The 22,965-nt window shown below is 34.2% G+C and overlaps 5 protein-coding genes across 8 annotated transcripts; 3 read left to right on the top strand and 2 right to left on the bottom strand.

Moving 5' to 3' along the window:
- Window positions 1–3,713: 3,713 nt before the first annotated feature.
- On the top strand, window positions 3,714–5,777 carry LOC135123533 (uncharacterized). 3 transcript variants are annotated; one of them, XM_064048284.1, is made up of 3 exons: window positions 3,714–4,206; window positions 4,287–5,534; window positions 5,594–5,777. In XM_064048284.1, exons 1-3 carry the CDS (start codon window positions 4,036–4,038, stop codon window positions 5,639–5,641), a joined length of 1,467 nt encoding a protein of 488 aa, XP_063904354.1. In that variant the 5' UTR covers window positions 3,714–4,035; the 3' UTR covers window positions 5,642–5,777. The 3 variants fall into 3 exon arrangements, with proteins under 3 accessions (XP_063904354.1, XP_063904353.1, XP_063904352.1); XM_064048283.1 differs by having other exon boundaries at window positions 4,287–5,538; XM_064048282.1 differs by having other exon boundaries at window positions 3,715–4,206; window positions 4,287–5,777.
- A 7-nt stretch (window positions 5,778–5,784) lies between these two features.
- Window positions 5,785–8,101, bottom strand: LOC135123534 (uncharacterized). 2 transcript variants are annotated; one of them, XM_064048286.1, is made up of 4 exons: window positions 7,421–8,101; window positions 7,175–7,369; window positions 6,927–7,123; window positions 5,785–6,875 (listed from the first exon to the last, which is right to left on the bottom strand). In XM_064048286.1, the coding sequence occupies exons 2-4, from the start codon at window positions 7,300–7,302 to the stop codon at window positions 6,730–6,732; spliced, it is 471 nt and encodes a 156-aa protein (XP_063904356.1). In that variant the 5' UTR covers window positions 7,303–7,369; window positions 7,421–8,101; the 3' UTR covers window positions 5,785–6,729. The 2 variants fall into 2 exon arrangements, with proteins under 2 accessions (XP_063904356.1, XP_063904357.1); XM_064048287.1 differs by having other exon boundaries at window positions 7,175–8,101.
- On the bottom strand, window positions 5,896–6,624 carry LOC135123811 (uncharacterized). The gene has a single exon (XM_064048687.1). The coding sequence runs from the start codon at window positions 6,622–6,624 to the stop codon at window positions 5,896–5,898; it is 729 nt and encodes a 242-aa protein (XP_063904757.1).
- Window positions 8,102–9,183: 1,082 nt separating the features above from the next.
- On the top strand, window positions 9,184–9,582 carry LOC135123069 (tenecin-1-like). Its single transcript, XM_064047575.1, has 2 exons — window positions 9,184–9,333; window positions 9,385–9,582. Exons 1-2 carry the CDS (start codon window positions 9,216–9,218, stop codon window positions 9,513–9,515), a joined length of 249 nt encoding a protein of 82 aa, XP_063903645.1. The 5' UTR covers window positions 9,184–9,215; the 3' UTR covers window positions 9,516–9,582.
- A 6,325-nt stretch (window positions 9,583–15,907) lies between these two features.
- On the top strand, window positions 15,908–16,293 carry LOC135123068 (tenecin-1-like). Its single transcript, XM_064047574.1, has 2 exons — window positions 15,908–16,059; window positions 16,111–16,293. The coding sequence occupies exons 1-2, from the start codon at window positions 15,942–15,944 to the stop codon at window positions 16,239–16,241; spliced, it is 249 nt and encodes an 82-aa protein (XP_063903644.1). The 5' UTR covers window positions 15,908–15,941; the 3' UTR covers window positions 16,242–16,293.
- The last annotated feature ends 6,672 nt before the right edge of the window (window positions 16,294–22,965 follow it).

The following is a 22,965-nucleotide window of genomic DNA, read 5'->3' as shown; positions in this document are numbered from 1 at the left end:
TACCTTGATAAGATAGCCTGTTGTGGATTTTCTATCTTCATCTCCAGCATAATCTGAGTCGACGTAACCTTGAATTATTCTATTGTTGGTGTTACTCTTTAGATAAGTCAATTTCAGGTGCAGAGTTCCCTTTATGTATCTAAGAACTCTTTTGAGTGCTCCGAATAATTCTAAGCTGGCTCTGTTTTGATATCTACTAAGAATGCTAATTGCAGCACACAGATCTGGTCGAGATCCTAACATTGCATACATAATATATCCAATAAGCTTTCTGCATTTGTGTTCCATTTCCTTGTCTGGTGATGGGTTTTTCGGAAACATAATTCCTGGTATTAAAGGTGTAGAGACTGGGTTACAATTTTCCATACCATACAGCTTCAGTATTCTCTTTAAGTATGATATCTGATGGATCACAATACTTTCTTTCTCTTGCTTGATATGTAATCCCAAATAGTTTGAAACTGGTCCTAAATCATTCATCTGGAAGTGGTTTTGCAATCTCCCCTTGAAATCTTCTACTCTACCATTTCCGCATATTATCAGATCATCCACATATAGTAAGACGTAAATTTTAGCATGCTTTTCAGTTTTGATGTACAAACAAAAATCGGCCTTTGATCTTTCAAAACCACTATCTTCCATAAATGCATTAAATTTCTTGTTCCAGTAATGTGGGCTTTTTTTCAAACCATATAATGACTTCACCAACTTTAAAACTTGATTTTCTGGCAACTCCATTCCTTCTGGTGGATAAACAAAAATTTCTTCTCCAACTTCTCCATTTAAAAAGGCGCTCTTAACATCCATTTGGTGTACTTTATAATCATACTGATTTGCTAATGACAATAACACTCTTAATGTTGTTAACTTTGCTACTGGTGCATAAGTCTCTGAGAAATCAAATATTTCTTTCTGTTGGAACCCTCTTGCAACTAGTCTAGCTTTAAATACTGATGGTTCGCCCTTCTCATTTCTTTTCATTTTAAACACCCACTTTGTGTCTATTATAGTTTTCCTTATTGGTTTTCTTACGATCATCCATGTTTGGTTCACTTCTAAAGCTTTAAATTCTTCCTTTATTGCTTCTTTCCAGTGCTTACTATTCGGTCCAGTCACAGCTTCGTGATACGACAAATTATCATCTAAGATTGAACTACAAATGAGAGCTGTTTCACAGTCTTCTTCTTCATATGATGAATCCATATCATACACCTCTAGTTTTCTAGGTTGTCGCAAGCAACTTCTATTTCTTAGATTATAACGATTTGTGGCTTCATTTTGATCTTCTTCCTCGTCTTCAGTTTCTACTATTTGTTCATTGACGTTCTGCTGATTTGCTCCAGTTTCTTCATTATTGATATCAATATTTTCAACTTCATTTTCTGTTTCTTCAACTTCATTTTCAATTTCTTCAACTTCATTTAGAAATTCGTTTATTGTTGATTCTGATTCTTCAATGTATTCTGTTCGATCTTCTTGAATGTTCGTAAACTCTTCAGATTCTTCTTTCGATTCAGGTTTAAATATCACATTTCTCGATATTATAACTCTTCCTTCATTTCTCATATATATTCTGAACCCTTTGGACTCTTCTGCGTATCCAACAAAAACTCCCTTTTTACCACAAGGATCCAATTTTTTTCTCAAATTTTTGGGTTGATGAACAAACGCTTCTGATCCAAATATCTGAAAGAAACGTATATCTGGTGTTTCTTCAAACCACAATTCGTATGGTGTCTTATTCTTTACTGAACTAGATCCACTTCTGTTTATGACAAAATTCACTGTATTGATTGCTTCTGCCCATAGCTTCTTTTCGAGATTCTTTGAATGTAGTATAGTTCTTGCTGCTTCTACAATTGTTCTGTTCTCGCGTTCTATTCTTCCGTTTTGTTGTGGAGTGTATGGACAACTCTTTTGATGTATAATACCTTTACTCGCTAAATAACTCTCAACCTCTTTATTAACTTCTTCTAATCCATTGTCTGTTCTCAATATTTTCACTCTGTTTCCAGTTTGAGTCTCAGCTAACACTAGAAACTCTACTATCTTTTGCTTGGCTTCAGATTTTCTCTTCAAAAAATATATTGTTCTATAGTGGCTATAGTCATCTTTCAACATTAGAAAATAATAAGCTCCACCTAGTGACTCTTCTTCCATTGGACCACATACATCGGCGTGTATTATCTTTCCTGGTTGATCAGCTCTACTGTTACTTAACTTGAATGGTAAGACATGTAGTTTTCCTAACATACAATCCTCACAGAAAAAATCTCTATCATCAATAAATGAAATCTTAAGCTGGTTCAAAACTGATCTGACTTGAGCAACATTCTGATGTGACAATCTTTCGTGCCAAACTTTCAATTTCTCTTTTTTATTCTGATAGGTACTCAAATAAACTCGACTTTCGTTCTTCTCACTGTTCTCTACTTGAAATAATAACTGGTACAACTGGTTTACTTTCTTTCCTAATGCAAATACTTCTCCTCCTTTAGATATTCTGCACTCTTCTCGATTTAACTCAAAAGAATATCCCTTATCTGTTACAGAGGTCACCGAAAATAAATTGCATTTCAATTCTGGTACATGCAATACTTGCTTCATTTCACTCTCTCTCCAGTTGTTGCCATCGAATATCAGTAGGTTAATATCACCTTTTCCAACTCCTTTAATTATTGAGCCATTTCCCATCTTTATATCTATAGCTTCGTTTAATATTTCATAATTCTCCATCCATTCTTTATGGCTACTCATGTGTTGTGTGGCTCCTGAGTCAGCATACCAATTTTCTGAAAACACTTCTTCACTATTAATTAGAGCTATTGTTGTTAATGCAACTCTTGTTCTTCCTTCTACTTCTGATTTGTCTTTTTCTTTCTTTAATGTACAATCTCGAGCTCTATGTCCTTTACGATGACACACAAAACATTTATTTGAATCATAATCATTTCTGAACTTGCAATTGTTCCCTATATGCCCTTCTTTCTTGCAGATATTGCAATGGACTCCCTGCTTCTTATTGTCTTTCTTGCCCTTAATACTCATGAACCTATTCTTACTTTTTTGAATATTCTCAGCTACTAATGCTGACGCTTCACCTTGACTTTCTTTTTTTAATCGTTCTTCCTCAATTAACAATCTACTGACTAGTTCATTTACTGTTTGTCTATTCTCTGGCGTTGACTCCCATGCAGTGATAAAATGTTTAAACTCATTCGACAATCCAACTAAAAGGCTTGTTATAAACATTCGATCAGTGATTCTCTCTCCGAACTGGGATAATTTATCTCTTATTTCTTCTAAACTTGCAACATATTTCGCTATACCCTGATTTTCGTATTTGTGAGTAAAAAATTTTGTTTGCAGTAGATTTACAGAAAGATGAGATTTCTGCTCGTATATCGATTCTAACTTTTCCCATATGTCACGAGCGGTTCTACAAGTCAAAATGTGGGTTAGGGGGCTCTCTTCTAATCTACTCACGATTAAATCCTTGGCTTGCAGGTCTTTCGTTTTGTAGCTTTGCTTTTCTTTCGTGTATACCTCTTCTGTTTTACGACTCCCGTCTTCATTAAATTCAATCGGTTCAGGATAGTCGCCGTTTATTAACGTAATGAGTTCTCTTGCTTCCAGGGTAATTGTTACAGTAAACTTCCACACGTTCCAGTTCTCTTTTCCTGTCAACTTTATAATAGGGTTTTCCACTAAAGTTTAAAATCAAATTTTAACTAAACATTCTGAAACAATATCTAAATACATGTACAAAAAACAAATTTGAACTATTTATAAAAAATAATCGCTTTGAAAAAAATTGTCAAAATAATAGAAGAGTGAGAGACCGGCTCAAAGTTGCAGTATTTCGCGGTTAAAAGTGTAACCAATCACTTTGAAGCGATGGCAGCGATGCTGTGTTGCCAAACCTGCTGGTTTATTATATTGAGGTAGGTCAGAGTGTGCACGTGTTTTTGATCAACTTGGCCTGTTCGTTTTATTCCTTAAATATAAACAAATTAAATAGAAAAAATTGGCACGATGGCGAAACAGTGTTTCTTCGTTGGGTGTGATAATAACTCTACAAATAATCCAGAAAAATTATTTCTTACTGTTCCCCAAAAAGTGGATCGGAGGAAGTTATGGTTTGAAGCTGTGGGAAGAACATACATACCTGGGAAAAGTTTGTACTGTTGTGAAGATCATTTTGATGTAAGTATAGTAAATATTTCAAAAATTTGTATGTCGGTATCTACTTGTATCACCTTATTAACAAATTTTCTTTAATAAAGTTGGAAAAGGATGCTGAAAATTGGATTCATTTCAAATTAATGGGTACACGCCTAATGTTAAAAGACAATGTGGTTCCAAGAAGCATGGTGAGGAAAGAAACTTCGTCCCAATTCACACCAACTTCAAGGAAACGTAAGATGGAAACACAACAGCACAGTAGAGGGCTTCGAAGGAAACTGTTTCCTGAACCTACTGTACCTGGTACTTCACAGGATGTAACAGAGGATGTAGAAGAACTGCAATTAAAAACAGTGGCTTCACCATCTGGCATGTTTGTTAGTGCAAAATCGCCAGAAAAATCAGTTTCTCCTTTAAGAACAAAAAGGAGAACTCTTAGAAAAGCAACTCAGACAAGAGTTAGCACAAAAGATCAGTCATCAATGACCTCAGTTGAAGTGGCAGATAAAAGCACAAACACTCTTCGATCATTATCGTCACAAATATATCAAAGCCCCCACAAACCTATTCAGGGATCATCGACATCATTGTCATCATCCTCCCTTTCACTCCAAAGTGGAAGTGTTTATGAGCCATCATCGGAGTCATTGCATGAAACTAATATGATATCCAAAGAACTATTGGTGAAAGTGGAAATATTCAAAATTGAAAATAATAGCAGATTTTATCTGGGCTTGCCCAAGTCAGAATTTTTTTTCATCAAATTACTCCAAGAAGAATTAGAAGTTCCTGTAGAACATATTTATATCGTTCTTAAGAAAATACGAACAGATGACCAATTTGTACGATTAGGGACAGATTTTGCATTAAGCACTAGTGGTGTCAGTAATATATTTTCAAAAACATTGCCAAAAATAGCTACAAAACTCAATGAGTTAATTTTTTGGCCTGAGAAAAGTAAAATTCAGCGAGTTCTACCTAGGCAGTTTCAGACGTATTATAAAGATGTTGAAGCAATCATTGATTGCTTCGAAATACAGATTGAAAGACCTAGTGCAGCTTATCAGCAAGCTTTAACCTGGAGCAATTATAAAACTTGTAACACATGCAAGTATTTAGTGTCAAGTACTCCAAATGGGCTAATTAATTTTATATCAGAAGGGTTTGGAGGTCGCACATCAGATGTAGAAATAATTAAGCAATCAGGGTATTTGACCGTTGTAGCTGAAAATGCAACTGTAATGACCGATAGGGGCTTCAAGCAAGTAGCAGGGCTTTTCCAGAAAAAAAAGGTGAATCTAGTCAGACCTCCCAGCGTCACAAGCACCAGAAAAATGACGAAGGATGAGGTAGGTCAGTCGAAACTTGTCGCAGCGTTGAGGATCCACATTGAAAGATTAATTCGTAGGATCAGAGAATTTCGAATGTTGGGTCCACATGCTACCACAGATCATAATTTGGTGCCACTTTTGGATCATATTGTAATTGTTGCTTGTGGTTTGATAAATTTGCAAGGTCCATTAATACAATAGTTTTTACATGGTTTTTATTTGTATTTTATTGGAAACAATAAATTAATTGTATAAATAGAAGCATTTAACTTTTTTTTATTGATACTAGGGGATTGGGGTATAACGGGATTTAGATTTATTTATTATTGAAATGAATAAGAAATAATTATGAAATAAATAAGTATAATTATTGAAAACATCAGTTAATTAAAATTGGAAAAATCGGTTTTTTCCAAAAAGCTTGTGCCTGCTCCATTACATTGTGACAAAAATTTTCATCCAAAGGAATTTCCTTTATAGTCACATTTCTGTCCGTTTCAAAAGATGGAGATGCAACGCAAAATAAACCCCATTGTTTTTTACTAAGAAACATTTGCAGCTGCAGTTGTGCATATGGTTTAGGAGTTATTTCACCCTCTGGCGTAATGTAATTTTTTACAGTATTTGTCTTTATTGGACATTTTATTTCAACGCAATATTTATCAGACATTGCATCTGCCGAGGCACCAAATATTGGGTACATATGATTTATGGTCATTCCTACTCTTTCTAATTTAATATTTTTCTCCTCAGCTATGACTTTTAAGACATCTTCTTCAAGGTTAAGGCCTCTTTTCATGGTCTTTGTTCCTCTAAATTTTGATGCTGCCAGAACTGCAGCAGTTGTAGCTCCATCAACAGTTTTGCAGTGAGCAACTTCATGCAGCTTTGAAGCTGTTATTCTCGCATATCTAACATCAAACCAGGCTTTAGATTGTGACTGCAATATTGTTAAAGTATCTATACTTTTGCAAATTTCACTATTTAAATTATTTTGGCAAAACGATATGAAGTCTTCTGCATTTGGTGCATCAGTCGTTTTTTTATAAGAAAGACATAAATGGTACAACGAAGCTTTCTCCAAAATATTCACTTCACTCTTATACATTGTAGCAAGAATTGAATGACTATCTGATTTTAATGCGGTAGAAATTACTTTGTCCAAAAATGCCGTTCCTTTTGTTGGTAAAGAAGGAACTTGCCAAAAATTAAACTACTCTCTCATTCTTTGCCCTTTTATAGTACTGCCAACTTTAGACAGAGTAGACTTCCTCCAATAACATTCAACAGAAGTCACTGAAGGCTCCAAGGTACGTCTGTATAACCAGAACAGTAAGGCTACACCATGTTTACAACCACCTGAAAAGTAGACGTAATACATACACTCATACAACATAAAATCATTCATACCTTCACTTGCAGCACAGTAATAACATTTTGAGTCAATTATGCATTGTTCAGACTCATTTATTCTTACTGAAACTTCATAGCCTTTTAGGCGAACTTTATGTTCTGGTGCAATCAAAGCTTTGACAGTACAAATCTCATCGTGTCGTCTCAACTGCACATAACCAACAGCATCGTCGCCGTAAGTTGCACGAGCTCCACTATAACAATGAATAATTACTATCAAATCATTATTACGTTGTACACTTTACCGTTCGGTTTTCACATTTTCAACACCTGGTATCAGAAAATTCACATTTCTTCGATAATACAAATCTATCATTACATCATCAACTACAGGGAGATTGGTAGAAGTAGCTTGCTCATATTCACTTTCCATTGTGACTATTTATTCTGTGCCGTATTTTCCCAGATAATCTTCCTACACAATTTTAAGTTGTAAGTCGCTGTAAAAGGTTTTGGTAAGTGGTAAATATTAAACGGCCAATTCTACTCACCGTGTTTAAACAAACAATGTCAAATAATGGAAACGACTGACTTTTTAAATTATTTTAAGCATCAATGAGAGCAAATTACAAAACGTTAACACTAAGATCGACCAAACATAAATAAACCTAACCTATCATAACCCAACAAGAATTCAAGATGGCTAAATACCGATGTCGTCTAACTTTAAAGCAACGTGAGCCGAGTTGCCACATCGCTACGCTGATCCCATTGGTCAGCATTACGTACGTCATCATGACGTACGTAATGCACAACTTAACCGCGGGAAAAAATTACTTTAAATTTAACTTTTTTTTTTTGAGTTATTGAAAAGTAAAAAAAAAATATTGACCACATCTTCGCATTTTGTAGACGATATTCTTTCGTGTAGTGCATTAAAAAAAAAATCGTGGAATACCCTATTCTACTCTGACCGTCAGCCATTTTCTTCAAGAACGCTATCGAGTCGTTGATCGTTTCAAGGCCGTTACTTAATTTACGTTCTCCTACTAGTTTCGCTCTCTGCTTTTGCTGCTTATCTTTCTTTGCCAACTGGGCACATAACCTGATGACTTTAAGCAGGTTAAGCAGCGGGAAAAGAATTCACTCTCAAATAAACTAGTAGTATAATCAAGAAACAATACAACGAAACATAAGACAAAATGACAGATGACAACATTCTGCAATGACACTCTAAAAAAACGTTTTTATTGCCAACCTAACACATTGATCATGTGTTGAAACTGAATATTCCCTTCATGAAATGTAGGAACTGTTACTTTTTACTTCCCGAGCGAAAGCTAAGGAAGTATTGAAATAGGGTCCATCCAACAAATAGCTAATTTTTGAAACTGCTAGACCAATTGTCAAATTTTCACAATTTGAAAAAAAAAAACACTATTCCTAATAGATTTAAGATAAAAATGAAAACAATACTATTTTTGTTAATATTAATTTGTTAATTGTCTAACCAAAGAACTTAAATATAGCTGCAAACATCTGTATTTACATCGAGGGGGTTAATTGCTCTGCTAAAGTCACAGACAAAACTTAACGCCAAAGAATTATTAGTAGTATTAGAATATTTTGCAATGTGAAATACTCTGAAATATTGGTGATTCATTCATCTCAAAATTTCACGGAATAAGTTCTATCTAAAATATGTAACATAGTTATTAAATACTTACGCAGGGTGACTAAAAAAAATGAATAACGTAATCTATTGTATTAATCAAACCAAGAACGGTTCACGCTATTTTCCCGAAAATTCAACTATACAGTACTGTTATTATTCGTATTAGACTGCACCTATCCAAATGAATATAATTATGAGTCCTAATTTAAAAAATGTGGATATGATCACAAAATTTTGTTATTGAAAAATTACTTGAAACACACGCATAGCATGCTTCTTTGCCTGCATTTTAATAGTCCACACACCTTCTCACTCATAGATGTTATCATTTTCAATTTTTTTAAATTCTCCAAGATAATATTTTAGACCAATTTTTTCAGTGAAAAGTGTTTTTAAAATGCACAAACATTTTATCTTCTTATTTGTATATAGTAAGCATTCAGTTGCATTTACACTTCAAAAAAACTGGTTGAAAGTTATTTCGAACATTTGTATTGAAAACAAAATACGCTTTGGTAACACTTATCAACCTTGCCAAATTGTACTATCTGCTCCGATTAATCATGGGGAAGAACCGTCTAAGATATCCTCTCGTGTATCGCTAGCTATATAAAGCAGTCTCTGACTTCTTGTGGCAGTAGTATCAAGACTACAATATACACTACATCATCATGAACAAGCTAACACTTGCTTTCGCTCTTGCAATTTTTGCCTTTGTGTGCAGCTGCCAAGTTAATTCGCTGCCGACTGGAGAAGAAGGGTTGCACGTGGTAGAGTCTACTCAGCAAGGTAAATTCATTTGCACACATTTTAAAGAATTAATTAAAAATATTTTTTCAGACCACGTTCGTGTCAAAAGGTTCACCTGCGACATTTTGGGGAGTGATGCTGCTTGCTCTGTCCATTGTATGGGTCATGGACACAGAGGGGGTTACTGTAACGATGAAAAAGTCTGCGTGTGCCGTGATTAATTAAATACATTTCAATCAATGGCACCATTATGAATTTAACAAAACAATAAAATTGTTTTATTCTTTTTATGTTCAACTCAATCATAATGATCTCAATTATGGTACTATCCACAGTCCATAAACTGCCCCTTTATTCGACAATCCATTAAAAATTGTGTTTTGGAGTGTAGTACTGATAACCATTCTGTAGAAACATACATAAGTCATGATTTAAACATTTTTTGTGCTGCTATTGTCATCCTGATTCAAATGCTTGGCGCGATGTCACTTTTAAACGCCCAAGAAAGTTTGGCTATGGCTTATGGTATTTTACCAATTTAATAAAAATCAATAACAAATTGTGACGTAAATTAACCGCCACTGTTAACAGGCCAGTTTTGGTAACATGAAGCAAGGTGTAGGTCTACCAATTTTAAACAAAATTCACTGATAACCACTGAAACAATACTTGTTGTTGATCACACTGTAGTGTATGTAGTTAGCACTAAAGTAATATGACTTAATTTGTAGTTCAAATTATTCTAAGAAATACAGTCGAAAAACTTTTTAACATGTATCATATAAAGTTTCGAGATGATGTGATGAAATTGTTGGTGGGGATGATTTCTATATAATGATTCACACTACGCGGGACGCTTTGAATTAAAAATTTTTCAGTAAGGTACACTCCATGCCATCTATAACTAATTCTGACACTTGACAATTTTATATGATATCGTGTGATCGTGATAGTGCATGTGTGCATGTGTGTTGTGCTCCAAAATCTGTTCCTTCCTGTTAGGTTTGAGGAAACAAATTTACACTGAATGAGACATATAAAAGGGCGTTTCTCGCATTGAGAACAGTGTAATTGTTTTTCGCATCTGTTTAGTCGTTTTTTCTCTGTGTAGTTTGTTTCATTAATGTGTGCAAGAAAACTAGTAATTTTATCAATTGGGTAGCCTCACTTTTTGCCGGTTCCTATCAAAGGTGAACCTCTCACCTTTGGTAGGAGTTAGTAATGCCGGGAACGTGTAAAGCATGTGATGGCGACATCAATCGCCGAAATGAAAAGGTTTTTCCATGTTTCCTTTGTAGTAGCAAAACAAATGCACGGTCTACAAAACTCATGTCGAAAACTTAAATAAAATTTTATTTAATTCACAAAAGCAATTAAACTCTAATATCAGAGACAATTCTTCTTTTTCCGGATTAGCATTTTCAGTTAATTGCAATAGCTCTCACTCAGTACATGAGAGACCTAATAATCTATTATCAGAATGTAAGAGGTCTTAACAGTAAATTAAATGATCTGAGTAGTTATCTAATAAATGTTTTCCATTCTGATATATTTGCATTCACTGAATCGTTTATGAATGACACAGTTTTAGACTCAGAATATCAAGTAATTACACAATATACCTATAGAAGTGACATAAACTTTTCTCGTATTAATTGTACAAGAGGTGGAGGAGTTTTAATAGGAGTTAATCCTTCCTTTACTTTATGTAAGCTCGACATTTCTAATTAGGTTCGATTCCGTGGCAATGATCGATGGGCCTGTCTAATTTCCAGACCACAGTTTATCTTGCAGACTGGGGGTTAAAAATACTCCAATCAAGTCAAAACTCGACAGTCGCTTATTTCTCAATCCGAAGATTGTTCATACAAAATTTCAAGCCGTTCGGAGAAACCCTTAAAAATCACCCCCAAAACAACCTTGCAGACTGGAGGGCAAAAATGCTCCAATCAAGTCAAAACTCGGTATTTCTTAATTTCTCAATACGAAAATTGTTGATACAGAATTTGAATCCGTTCGGAGAAATCGTTGAAAACTGCCCCCAAAACAACCTTGCAGACTGGGGATTAAAAATACTTCAATCAAATCAAAATTTTATATCCGCTAGTTTTTCAATACGGGGGTTATCGATACAAAATTTCAGCCTATTTGAACAAATCCTCAAAAATCACCCCCAAAACAACCTTGCAGACTGGAGGTTAAAATTGCTCCAATCAAGTCAAAGCTACATATTTCTTAATTTCTCAATACGAAGATTATTGACACAAAATTTCAACTCGTTCGGAGAAATCGTTAAAAACTACCCCTACAACAAGCTTGCAGACTGGAGCTTAAAAATACTCTAATCAAGTCAAAATTTGACGATTGCTAGTTTTTCAATACGAGGATTATTGGTGCAAAATTTCAGCCCATTCGGAAAAACCCTCAAAAACCACCCCCAAAACAACCTTGCAGACTGGGGCTTAAAAATACTCCAATCAAGTCAAAATTTGACATTCGCTAGTTTTTCAATACGAGGATTATCGATACAAAATTTCAGCCTATTCGAAGAAACCCTCAAAAATCACCCCCAAAACAACCTTTTTTTTAACGATTTCTCCAAACGGATTGATATTTTGTATCGACAATCTTCGCATTGAGAAATAAGCAAATGTTGAGTTTTGAATTGATTGGAGCATTTTTAACCCCCAGTCTGCAAGATAAACCGTGGTCTGCAAATTAGAAACGCCTTTTTTCTACTGCGTTAAATTGAATGCTTTAATAGAACTAGTGTAATTTATGTTTTCAAGATTGGTAGTCGTTACAAATGTCATTGTCAAATAGAATAAACGTCAAAAAAACGAAATGATATTTTTAAATATTAGAGATAAAGAATTGATTTGTGATAAATTACTAATTAAAGCAAACGTTGTTGGTATTATAGCTGAGTAAGTGTACTCATCGTGCCTTTGTGCCAACTATACTAATATGATACTGAGGAAGAGGCGAAGTGAGTGACTTATTTATACCCATTCTGAAACCTGGTGGGATTTTTTCCTTGAGGCAATGGGACTTCACCGTAATGCGTTCAGAAGAATGGTTCATTGATTTTATAATAAATAAAACTGTGGTTTATCTCAATCTAAACAAGTGACAAAATTTAAACTGTTGAAATCAGTGCAATGTCAAGGTCCTGTTATATTAAAATAGTTAATTATGTAATTAACAAAAAAATGGAAATATTTGTTGGTTGTAATGGGCCCAGGCTACACTACCCTGGAATTTATTATACTCATAAATCAAAAATAATATTTTTTGATTTTTAAAATCTTATTGGTTAAAGAAAAAAAAAAATAGAAATCCCCTAAAAATTTCTCGAAAATCTTTAGTAAATATTACCACGCACATGATTTAAGGTATTATTTTAATACCATCTGATCGAAAAAAGAAACTCCCCTTATAGCGAGCCGTGGATTAAGTTTTTTAAAAACTGGGGTGGCAGTACTGTTGTTTTCCAGTCTAATAAAAAAAATGTTTATTATCCACTGACCTCAAGAACGACCAGATTCTACTGAATTTTGTGTTGCCTATCTTACGAATTTGGCGACAAATTTTCGTTGTTTACGTTATAAAAAAAGCAGGTCTCTCGTTTCCGCCTGTCTGCCTGTTTGTCCGTTGTGTATGTCGATTTTTATTAGACAAATAATCTCCGAAACTGTCGGACCAATTGTTGCCAAATTTTATAAGTGTGTTATGAAAATTGTGAAAGTCGTATAGAATATACAATGCTAATCAAATTTTGTCTAACCATTATCACCAACAATGTGATGACGTCATATCAGAAATGTGTAAAGTAAATATTAATTAAATTTTATGAAACAACATACTTTTACGCGTGAAAATTATATAATTTGTCTTGATTTTTTGCCTTAGGCATCCAGATTTTTGGGAAATCGTTAATCAAAATGTAATCGTTTATCCCCCAAAATTCATGACGTCATCTCAAAATTTTGCCGAATAAATTCTATCTAAACTTTGCATCTATCAGTGCAATTATATTTCTCAGAATTACTTATACAAGCTGGCTCAAAAAAATTAATGAATGAGTTAATTTGTTTTATTGATTAAATTAAAAATGGCTCACTCCATTTTCTCGAAAATTTGGGAATACAGTACTGTTGTGATAATGGTGTTATTAGAAAATTTTGTAATGGAAACACTCAGGATATGTTCGCCTGTACTTCACGGGCGACGGAACTTCTGTTTAAATAATCTTTGACCAATTTTTTTACCCGGAAACCAATTTTCTCTTTTACGATTGTGTATTTTCTATTTTGCGATATTCTGTACAAAAATTTACCATTTTAAACATGTTTTAAGTCCCTTGTTCTGAAAAGACGCCTACGTATATTAAGATAAAACGCAAATTATAAGCCCCGCCCACCCGCCCTATCTCAACTGTGAATTTTTTTTTTTTTTTAATAGTCGAGACCCAAAGGAGCAGAATTTAATTGCAAAATCTTTATTATTTCTCTACAAGAAATTACCATGTAAGACATGTTTTTGAGTATCGTGTTATTCAAAGAATATATAATGTATACATATTAAGAAAAAATTAAAGCCAAAGATTAAGCCCCAGCCATACATGCCCTAATCTAAATATTAATGAAGTTGTAATTCGTCGGCAGACCTAGGGGCGGAGCCTAATTGCAAAATACATATTTCCTTACAAAAATTTACCATTTTAAATGTGTTTTTTAACATTTTATAAAATATCACTAATTTTGACACTTTTGAGATTTTCACCCATTTTACAACAATTTTCGAAACTTAGCTACACATTTTCTTCAATTTTGGCCTCATTTCTTCGAAAATTTCTCTCCTGAAATATAGCAATTTTTACAGTCGCAGTAGCAAATTGTATAACAAAGAATTTACGATTGGCGCTTTTTTTACTTTTTTTACGTCCTAGATTCTATTAGTTTCCAATCCCACTCCATAGAAGTACATTATTAGCCCCACCCACACAGCCTTCATTTCAGTGATTAATTTTATCCGGTCTGAATGAAATGAAGGATCTTATACTGAGCACAAATAAAATTAGTCCTTAGAATGAGAAGAATGGGGGTTGGCGGGTTAGTACTTGCTAAGATAAAACTACTTTTGGCAAATGACATACCCTCCAAGAAAATAGAGATCGGGTGGGCGGGGCTAGTCCTTGATAAGATAAAACTGTCTTTGGTAAATGACATATCTTCCAAGAAAATAAGGGAGGATGGGCGAGGCTAACATTTTATAAGATATGACTGATTTTGACACTTTTGACAATTTAGACCATTTTTAACCATTTTCGAAATTGAGCTAGACATTTTCCTGTAGATTTCGACATCCAGAAGTTTCTAAGAATAAAAAGAATGATCACAATTGAGATGGGGTGGGTGGGCGGGGTTTATATTTTACCTTTTTTCTTAATATGCATAGTATTCTTTGAATAACAGGATACTTCTTGTAAATAAATGAGTATTTTGCATTAAGCTGCGCCCCTTAAATGTAACTTTTCCTTTTTATTTCCCGAGCGAAAGCTAAGAAAGTATTGAAATAGGGTCCATCCAACAAATAGCTACAGATAATTTTTGAAACTGCTAGACCAATTGTCAAATTTTGTAACTAAATAATAATAATAATCATAATAATAATAATCATCATATTTATTGTCACACAGGATACATCCAATTGTGACAATTTGAAAAAAAAAAAACACTGTTCGTAATAGATTTAAGATAAAAATGAAAACAATACTATTTTTGTTAATTATTAATTTCTTAATTGTCTAACCAAAGAATTTAAATAAAGCTGCATAACATCTGTATTTACATCGATGGAGTTTATTGCTCTGCTAAAGTCACAGACAAAACTTAACGCCAAAGAATTAAAATTGTATTAGAATATTTTGCAATGTGAAATACTCTGAAATATTGGAAACTCATTCATCTCAAAATTTCACGGAATAAGTGCTATCTAAAATATGTAACATAGTTATTACATACTTACGCAGGGTGAGTTAAAAAAATTAATAACGTATTCTATTGTAATCAAACCAAGAACGGTTCACGCTATTTTACCGAAAATTCAACTATACAGTACTGTTATTTTTCGTATTAGACTGCACCTATCCAAATGAATATAATTATGAGTCCTAATTTAAAAAATGTGGATATGATCACAAAATTTTGTTATTGAAAAATTACTTGAAACACGCGCATAACATGCTTCTTTGCCTGCATTTTAATAGTCCACACACCTTCTCACTCATAGATGTTATCATTTTCAATTTTTTTAAATTCTCTAAGATAATATTTTAGACCAATTTTTTCAGTGAAAAGTGTTTTTAAAATGCACAAACATTTTATCTTCTTATTTGTATATAGTAAGCATTCAGTTGCATTTACACTTCAAAAAAACTGGTTGAAAGTTATTTCGAACATTTGTATTGAAAACAAAATACGCTTTGGTAACACTTATCAACCTTGCCAAATTGTACTATCTGCTCCGATTAATCATTGGGGAAGAACCGTCTAAGATATCCTCTCGTGTATCGCTACCTATATAAAGCAGCCTCTGACTTCTTGTGGCAGTAGTATCAAGACTACAATATACACTACATCATCATGAACAAGCTAACACTTGCTTTCGCTCTTGCAATTTTTGCCTTTGTGTGCAGCTGCCAAGTTAAATCGCTGCCGGCTGGAGAAGAAGGGTTGCACGTGGCAGAGTCCACTCAGCAAGGTAAATTAATTTGTACACATTTTAAAGAATTAATTAAAAATATTTTTTCAGACCACGTTCGTGTCAAAAGGTTCACCTGCGACATTTTGGGGAGTGATGCTGCTTGCTCTGTCCATTGTATGGGTCATGGACACAGAGGGGGTTACTGTAACCCTGAAAAAGTCTGCGTGTGCCGTGATTAATTAAATACATTTCAATCAATGGCACCATTAAGAATGTAACAAAACAATAAAATTGTTTTAATCTTTTTTATGTTCAACTCAATCACAATGACCTCAATTATGATACTATCCACAGTCCATAAACAGCCCCTTTATTCGACAGTCCATTAAAAATTGTGTTGTGGAGTGTAGTACTGATAACCATTCTGTAGGAACATACATAAGTCATGATTTAAACATTTTTTGTGCTGCTATTGTCATCCTGATTCAAATGCTTGGCGCGATGTCACTTTTAAACGCCCAAGAAAGTTTGGCTATGGCTTATGGCATTTTACCAATTTAATAAAAATAAATAACAAATTTTGACGTAAATTAACTGCCACTGTTAACAGATCAGTTTTGGTAACATGCGGCAAGGTGTAGGTCTACCAATTTTAAACAAAATTCACTGATACCCACTGAAACAATACTTGTTGTTGATCACACTGTAGTGTTTGTAGTTAGTACTAAAGTAAAAGATCAGCATTTTTGTAGTTCAAATTATTTTAGTTAGAAATAGAGTCGAAAAACTTTTTAACATGTATCATATAAAGTTTCTAGATGATGTCATGAAATTGTTGGTGGGGATGATTTCTATATAATGATTCACACTACGCGGGACGCTTTGAATTAAAAATTTTTCAGTAAGGTACACTCCATGCCATCTATAACTAATTCTGACACTTGACAATTTTATATGATATCGTGTGATCGTGATAGTGTATGTGTGCATGTGTGTTGTGCTCCAAAATCTGTTCCTTCCTGTTAGGTTTGAGGAAACAATTTTACACTGAATGAGACATATAAAAGGGCGTTTCTCGCATTGAGAACAGTGTAATTGTTTTTCGCATCTGTTTAGTCGTTTTTTCTCTGTGTAGTTAGTTTCATTAATGTGTGCAAGAAAACTAGTAATTTTATCAATTGGGTAGCCTCACTTTTTGCCGGTTCCTATCAAAGGTGAACCTCTCACCTTTGGTAGGAGTTAGTAATGCCGGGAACGTGTAAAGCATGTGATGGCGACATCAATCGCCGAAATGAAAAGGTTTTTCCATGTTTCCTTTGTAGTAGCAAAACAAATGCACGGTCTACAAAACTCATGTCGAAAACTTAAATAAAATTTTATTTAATTCACAAAAGCAATTAAACTCTAATATCAGAGACAATTCTTCTTTTTCCGGATTAGCATTTTCAGTTAATCGCAATAGCTCTCATTCAGTACATGAGAGACCTAATAATCTATTATCAGAATGTAAGAGGTCTTAACAGTAAATTAAATGATTTGAGTAGTTATCTAATAAATGTTTTCCATTCTGATATATTTGCATTCACTGAATCGTTTATGAATGACACAGTTTTAGACTCAGAATATCAAGTAATTACACAATATACCTATAGAAACGACAGAAACTTTTCTCGTATTAATTGTACAAGAGGTGGAGGAGTTTTAATAGGAGTTAATCCTTCCTTTACTTCATGTAAGCTCGACATTTCTAATTTAGGTTTCGATTCCGTGGCATTCGTGGCAATGATCGATATTCTAGTGGTCAAAATTAACTCTTGCTTCGAAAATGTTTACGTAGTTTTTGCATATGTACCTCCTAGTCCAAGAACATGTGTGGAAGACATTGATGTATTTTTTGACCACTTAATAGCTCTTTGCATAACTCTCGAAGGGGACGTAATAATAATCATCCTAGGTGATTTTAATATTCTGGCATACTTAGACTCCTTAATGGATCAAATAGGTAGTGATGGAAGGTTAAAGCCCCTTTTGAATTTCTTAGAGATGATTGGCTATCGTCAATATAACTTCGTACGAAATTCTAATTTGCGACTATTAGATTTAATTTTGTCTAACATTGAATGCAGAGTAACAAAAACTACTGATGTTTATAAAACACAAATTATCATCTAAAGAAAAAAAAATATGTAACGGCAACTTTAAATCTTACAATTTTCGACATGCAGACTTTGCCCTCTTATATGACATGTTGTTAAACGTTGATTGGTCGTTTCTAAAAGACATTACGAACCCTAGTAAGGCAACATTGCAGTTATATTCCCGACTAGATAAAATCTTTCAAGTTTGTGTTCCTATGGCAAAGCGTTTCAATAAAAGACAATATCCTCCCTGGTTCACTGTTAATATAAAACAAATGCTCAAGCTAAAATGGAAACTTTGGTCGAAATATAAAGGGTTTAAGGATCCTGCGGTATACTCCAAATTCAAGATTTTAAGATCACAAATCAAAATTGAAATAAAAAATGCATATAATGTATATTAAAAAAAAAACTGAAAGTAATATACAGTCTGATCCAACACAATTCTGGTCCTTTGTTCACAGGTTGAGATCTCAAAATGTTATACCAGGAGTGATGACTTATGATTCAAAAGAGTTAATTTTGATCCGTTATCTATTGTCAACTCTTTCGCAAAGCAGTGAAACATTATCAACATTGTATTTCGCGTTTGTGAGAACTAAATTAGAGTATGCGTGTAATAAATATATGGGCCCCAGGATATATAATATATGTTAACATGATAGAAAAAGTTCAGAGAAAATTTTTAAAATTTTTACATTATAAGAAATTTGGGTTCTACCCTTCAAGAGGCTTTCCTGAAGAAGAACTCTTACAAACCTTTTCCATCAATAGTTTACAGGAAAGAAATATCGATTAGTTCCAAGGGTAAATGCGCATAGACATTACACATTTTACATTTTTACAGCTCGCACTAATGTGCGTAAACTTTCTCCAATTTATACTATTTGCGAAAATTACAACAGAAACCAGGATATGTTCGAAATCTTTAACACCACTTCAAGAAAAATTAAAAATATATGCTTGTGACAGGCTGAATGATGGTGTTAAATTTAAGTTAGTAAGTACAGCGAGTTTGAAAAATCTCCGTCATCTAATAAGAAATTTAGTTCGACGTACCATATCGCGAGATTTTACACAAAATATGTTATTTTTCATATAAAAAATCAAAAAAACTTCAGGCCGCCCCTTAGGGCAATTCTAAACACGGATTCGTGTTCAGGAGGTCCGAATTAGTAAGCACAACAAATTTCAGGAATCTTGGTTATCGAATAAAAAAGTTATACGACGTAGTACAACCGCAAGATTTTACACCGTATATGTCAAGCGGAATATTTCACGAAAAAATAAAGGTCTTCAGATTTGTCTGAAATTTAGTTTCTGGGCTAATTTAAGACTCTAGAATTCATTTCGGCTATCAACTGTGGAATACTTATTCGATTTCAGCCTAAATCGAGATTTATTTCTTATCTCAAAAAATATTTTTACAGTTTAGGGGGTTCATAATTTTAAAACGGTCTTCTTGATCGATTTCCGTTCATACCACTCGATTCTTTGGGGTTTTTTAATCGCAACTTGTGATTTTTGGAACGAATAAGTCAACGGTTCAGGTTTGAGAGACCGTTAAAGAGGACGACGTCATTTTTTTATAGGCAGCATTATATTAAAAAAATATATAAAAAATTAGACAGTTCGGACCCCAATTCTGAATACGAATTCGTTATCAGGAAGTCCAAATTAGTAAGTAGAGTAAGATTCAAGAATTTCTGTTATCGAATAAGAACGTTAGACGTCGAATCATAACCGCGGGATTTTACACGGAATATGTCAGGCGAAATATTCATGAAAAAGTAAAAGTCGTTCGATTTGCCTGAAATTCAGTTTTCAGATCAATTTTGCACTGCATAATTCATTTCTACTGTCTCTAAGAAAATGGGTGGAGGGTATATTAGTTGGCAAAATCAGACTTATCTTGGCAAGTACTAGCCCCGCCCACTCACCCTTTATTTTCCTAAGGATATGTTATTTGGCAGTGTCAGTTTTATCTTGGCAAGTACTAGAGCCGCCCGCCCGCCCTTGATTTTCCTGGAAAGCTAGTACTTGTTAAAATAAAACTGATTTTGGCAAATGGCATATACCATAAGAAAGTACAGAGCGGGTGGGCGGGGCTAGTATTTGATAAGAAAAAATTGATTTTGACAAACGACATACATTCTAAGAAAATATATGGCGGGTGAGCGGGGCTAGTACTTGCTAAAATAAAACTGATTTTGGCAAATAACATACCCTCTAAGAAAATAGAGGCAGTTTTTTTTCTCAGCAAATACTAGCTCCCCACCCATCCGCATTCGATTTTCTTGGAGGATATGTCATTTGCCAAAATCAGTTTTATCTTGGCAAGTACTAGTCCCGCCCACCCACCCTGTGTTTTCTTAGAATCTATGTCATCTGCCAAAATCAGTCTTATCTTAGCAAGTACTGGCCCCGCCCACCCGCCCTTTATTTTCTTAAGAATATGTTATTTGGCAATATCAGTCTTATCTTGGCACGTACTAGCCCCGCCCACCCGACTTTTATTTTCCTAGGAGGCTAGTATTTGTTAAACTAAGACTGATTTTGGCAAATAACATATACCATAAGAAAATAGAAGGTGGGTGGGCGGGGCAAGTACTTGCTAAGATAAGACCAATTTTGGCAGATGACATACTTTCTAAGAAAACACAGGGCGGGTGGGCGGGGATAGTAACTTCTAAGATAAAACTAATTTTTGGCATATAGCATACCCTCTAAGAAAATAGGGGCAGGGTGATGAAAAAATAAAAACCTTCAGATTTGGCTGAAAATGAGTTTCTAGTTTAATTTTGCACCACAGAATTCATTTCTACCCTCAGTTTTCGAATACTGCTTAGATTTCCGTATTTCAAAAAATATTTTTGACTTTACGGGTTCACCATTTAAAAACGGTTCAAGACATCGACTTTCGGCTCAAACAACTACATTCTTTAAAGATTTGTAATCACAACGTGTTTTTTTGGACCGGATAGATTAACCGTTTCAGTCTCAGAAACCGATATACTGCATGGTGTCATTTTTCATCATATAAAAAAATAACAAAATAAAGAAACAGGTATCCTCTAGCGCAATTCTGAATACGGATTCTTAAAGAGCAGGTCTAAGTTAGTAAGCACAAGGAGTCTTCGTTACCGAATAAAAAAGTTATTCGACGTAATACAACCGCAAGATTTTACACAGAATATGTCGAGCGGAATATTTCACGAAAAAATAAAAGTCTTCAGATTTGTCTGAAATTGAGTTTTTGGACTAATTTAAGACTCTAGAATTCATCTGGACTATCGATTGTGGAATGCTTATTGGATTTCAACCAAAATCGGGTTTCCTTTCTTATCTCAAAAAATATTTTTGTAGTGTATGGGGTTCATCATTTTAAAACGGTGTTCTTGATCGATTTCCGTTAATACTACTCGTTTTCTTGGAGTTTTTTAGTCGCAACGTGTGATTTTTGGACCGGCAAAAAGGACAACTTCATTTTGTTTATAGGTAGCATTATAGATATTAAAAAAATATATAAAAAATCAGACAGTTCGGACCTCAATTCTGAATACGGATTCGTTATCAGGAAGTCCAAATTAGTAAGTAGAGTAAGATTCAAGAATCTCTGTTGTCGAATAGAACGTTAGACGACGAATCATAACCGCGGAATTTTACACGGAATATGTCAGGCGAAATATTATGCATAAAAAATGTAAAAGTCGTTAGATTTACCTGAAATGCAGTTTTCAGATTAATTTTGCACTTCAGAATTAATTTCTGCTGTCTCTAAGAAAATAAAGGGTAGAGGGTATGTTATTTGGCTAAATCAGTCTTATCCTGGCAAGTACTGGACCCGCCCGCCATTTTTTCGAAGATATGCATTTGCCAATATCAGTTTATCTTGGTAAGTATTAGCTCCGCCCACCCGCCCTTTATTCTCTTAGAGAGTAGGTCATTTGCCAAGATCAGTCTTATTTTGGCAAGCCCCGACCACCCGCCCTTTAGTTTCCTAGAAGGCTAGTACTTGTTAAAATAAGACTGATTTTAGCAAACCAAATATACCATAAGAAAATAGAGGGTGGGTGGGCGGGGCAAGTACTTGCTAAGATAAGACCGATTTTGGCAGATGACATATATTCTAAGAAAACACAGGGCGGGTGGGCGGGGCTAATATTTTCTAAGATAAAACTGATTTTGGCAAATAACATACTCTCTAAAAGAATAGAGCCAGGTTGACCAGGAGCCAACATTTTATAGTGATAACACTGATTTTGACATTTGTGAAAAAATACAAATCTTTGGATTTGCCTGAAAATGAGTTTCTAGCTTAATTTTGCATCAGTTTTCGAATACTGCTTCAATTTATCCCGAAATAGCGTTTCATTTCGTTTTTCAAAATATAGTTTTGAGTATAGCCCCTAGAAAATACGTATTTCTAGGGGCTATAATTTTTAGTTTAAGGGCTCATCATTTAAAAACGTTTCAAGATTTCGACTTTCGGTTTAGACCACTCGATTCTTTGAAGATTTGTAATCACAACATGTTTTTTTGGACTGGATATTCGACGTAGTACAACCGCAAGATTTTACACAGAAGATGTTAGGCGGAATATTTCACGAAAAAATAAAGGTCTTCAGATTTATATGAAATTGAGTTCCTGGACCGAATTTAGGCTGCAGAATTCATTTCGGCCATTAATTGTGGAATACTTATTCGATTTCAGCCAAAATCAAGTTTCATTTCTTATCTCAAAAAATATTTTTATAGTTTAGGGGCTCATCATTTCAAAACGGTTATCTTGAGCGACTTTCCGTTTATACTGCTCGATTCGTTG

Source organism: Zophobas morio, unplaced genomic scaffold (assembly GCF_036711695.1).
Source record: "Zophobas morio isolate AGI-343-1 ecotype UQ-CSIRO unplaced genomic scaffold, CSIRO_AGI_Zmor_V1 ptg000006l, whole genome shotgun sequence".
NCBI lineage: Eukaryota > Metazoa > Arthropoda > Insecta > Coleoptera > Tenebrionidae > Zophobas > Zophobas morio.
This window is presented reverse-complemented; position numbering and strand designations above follow the sequence as displayed.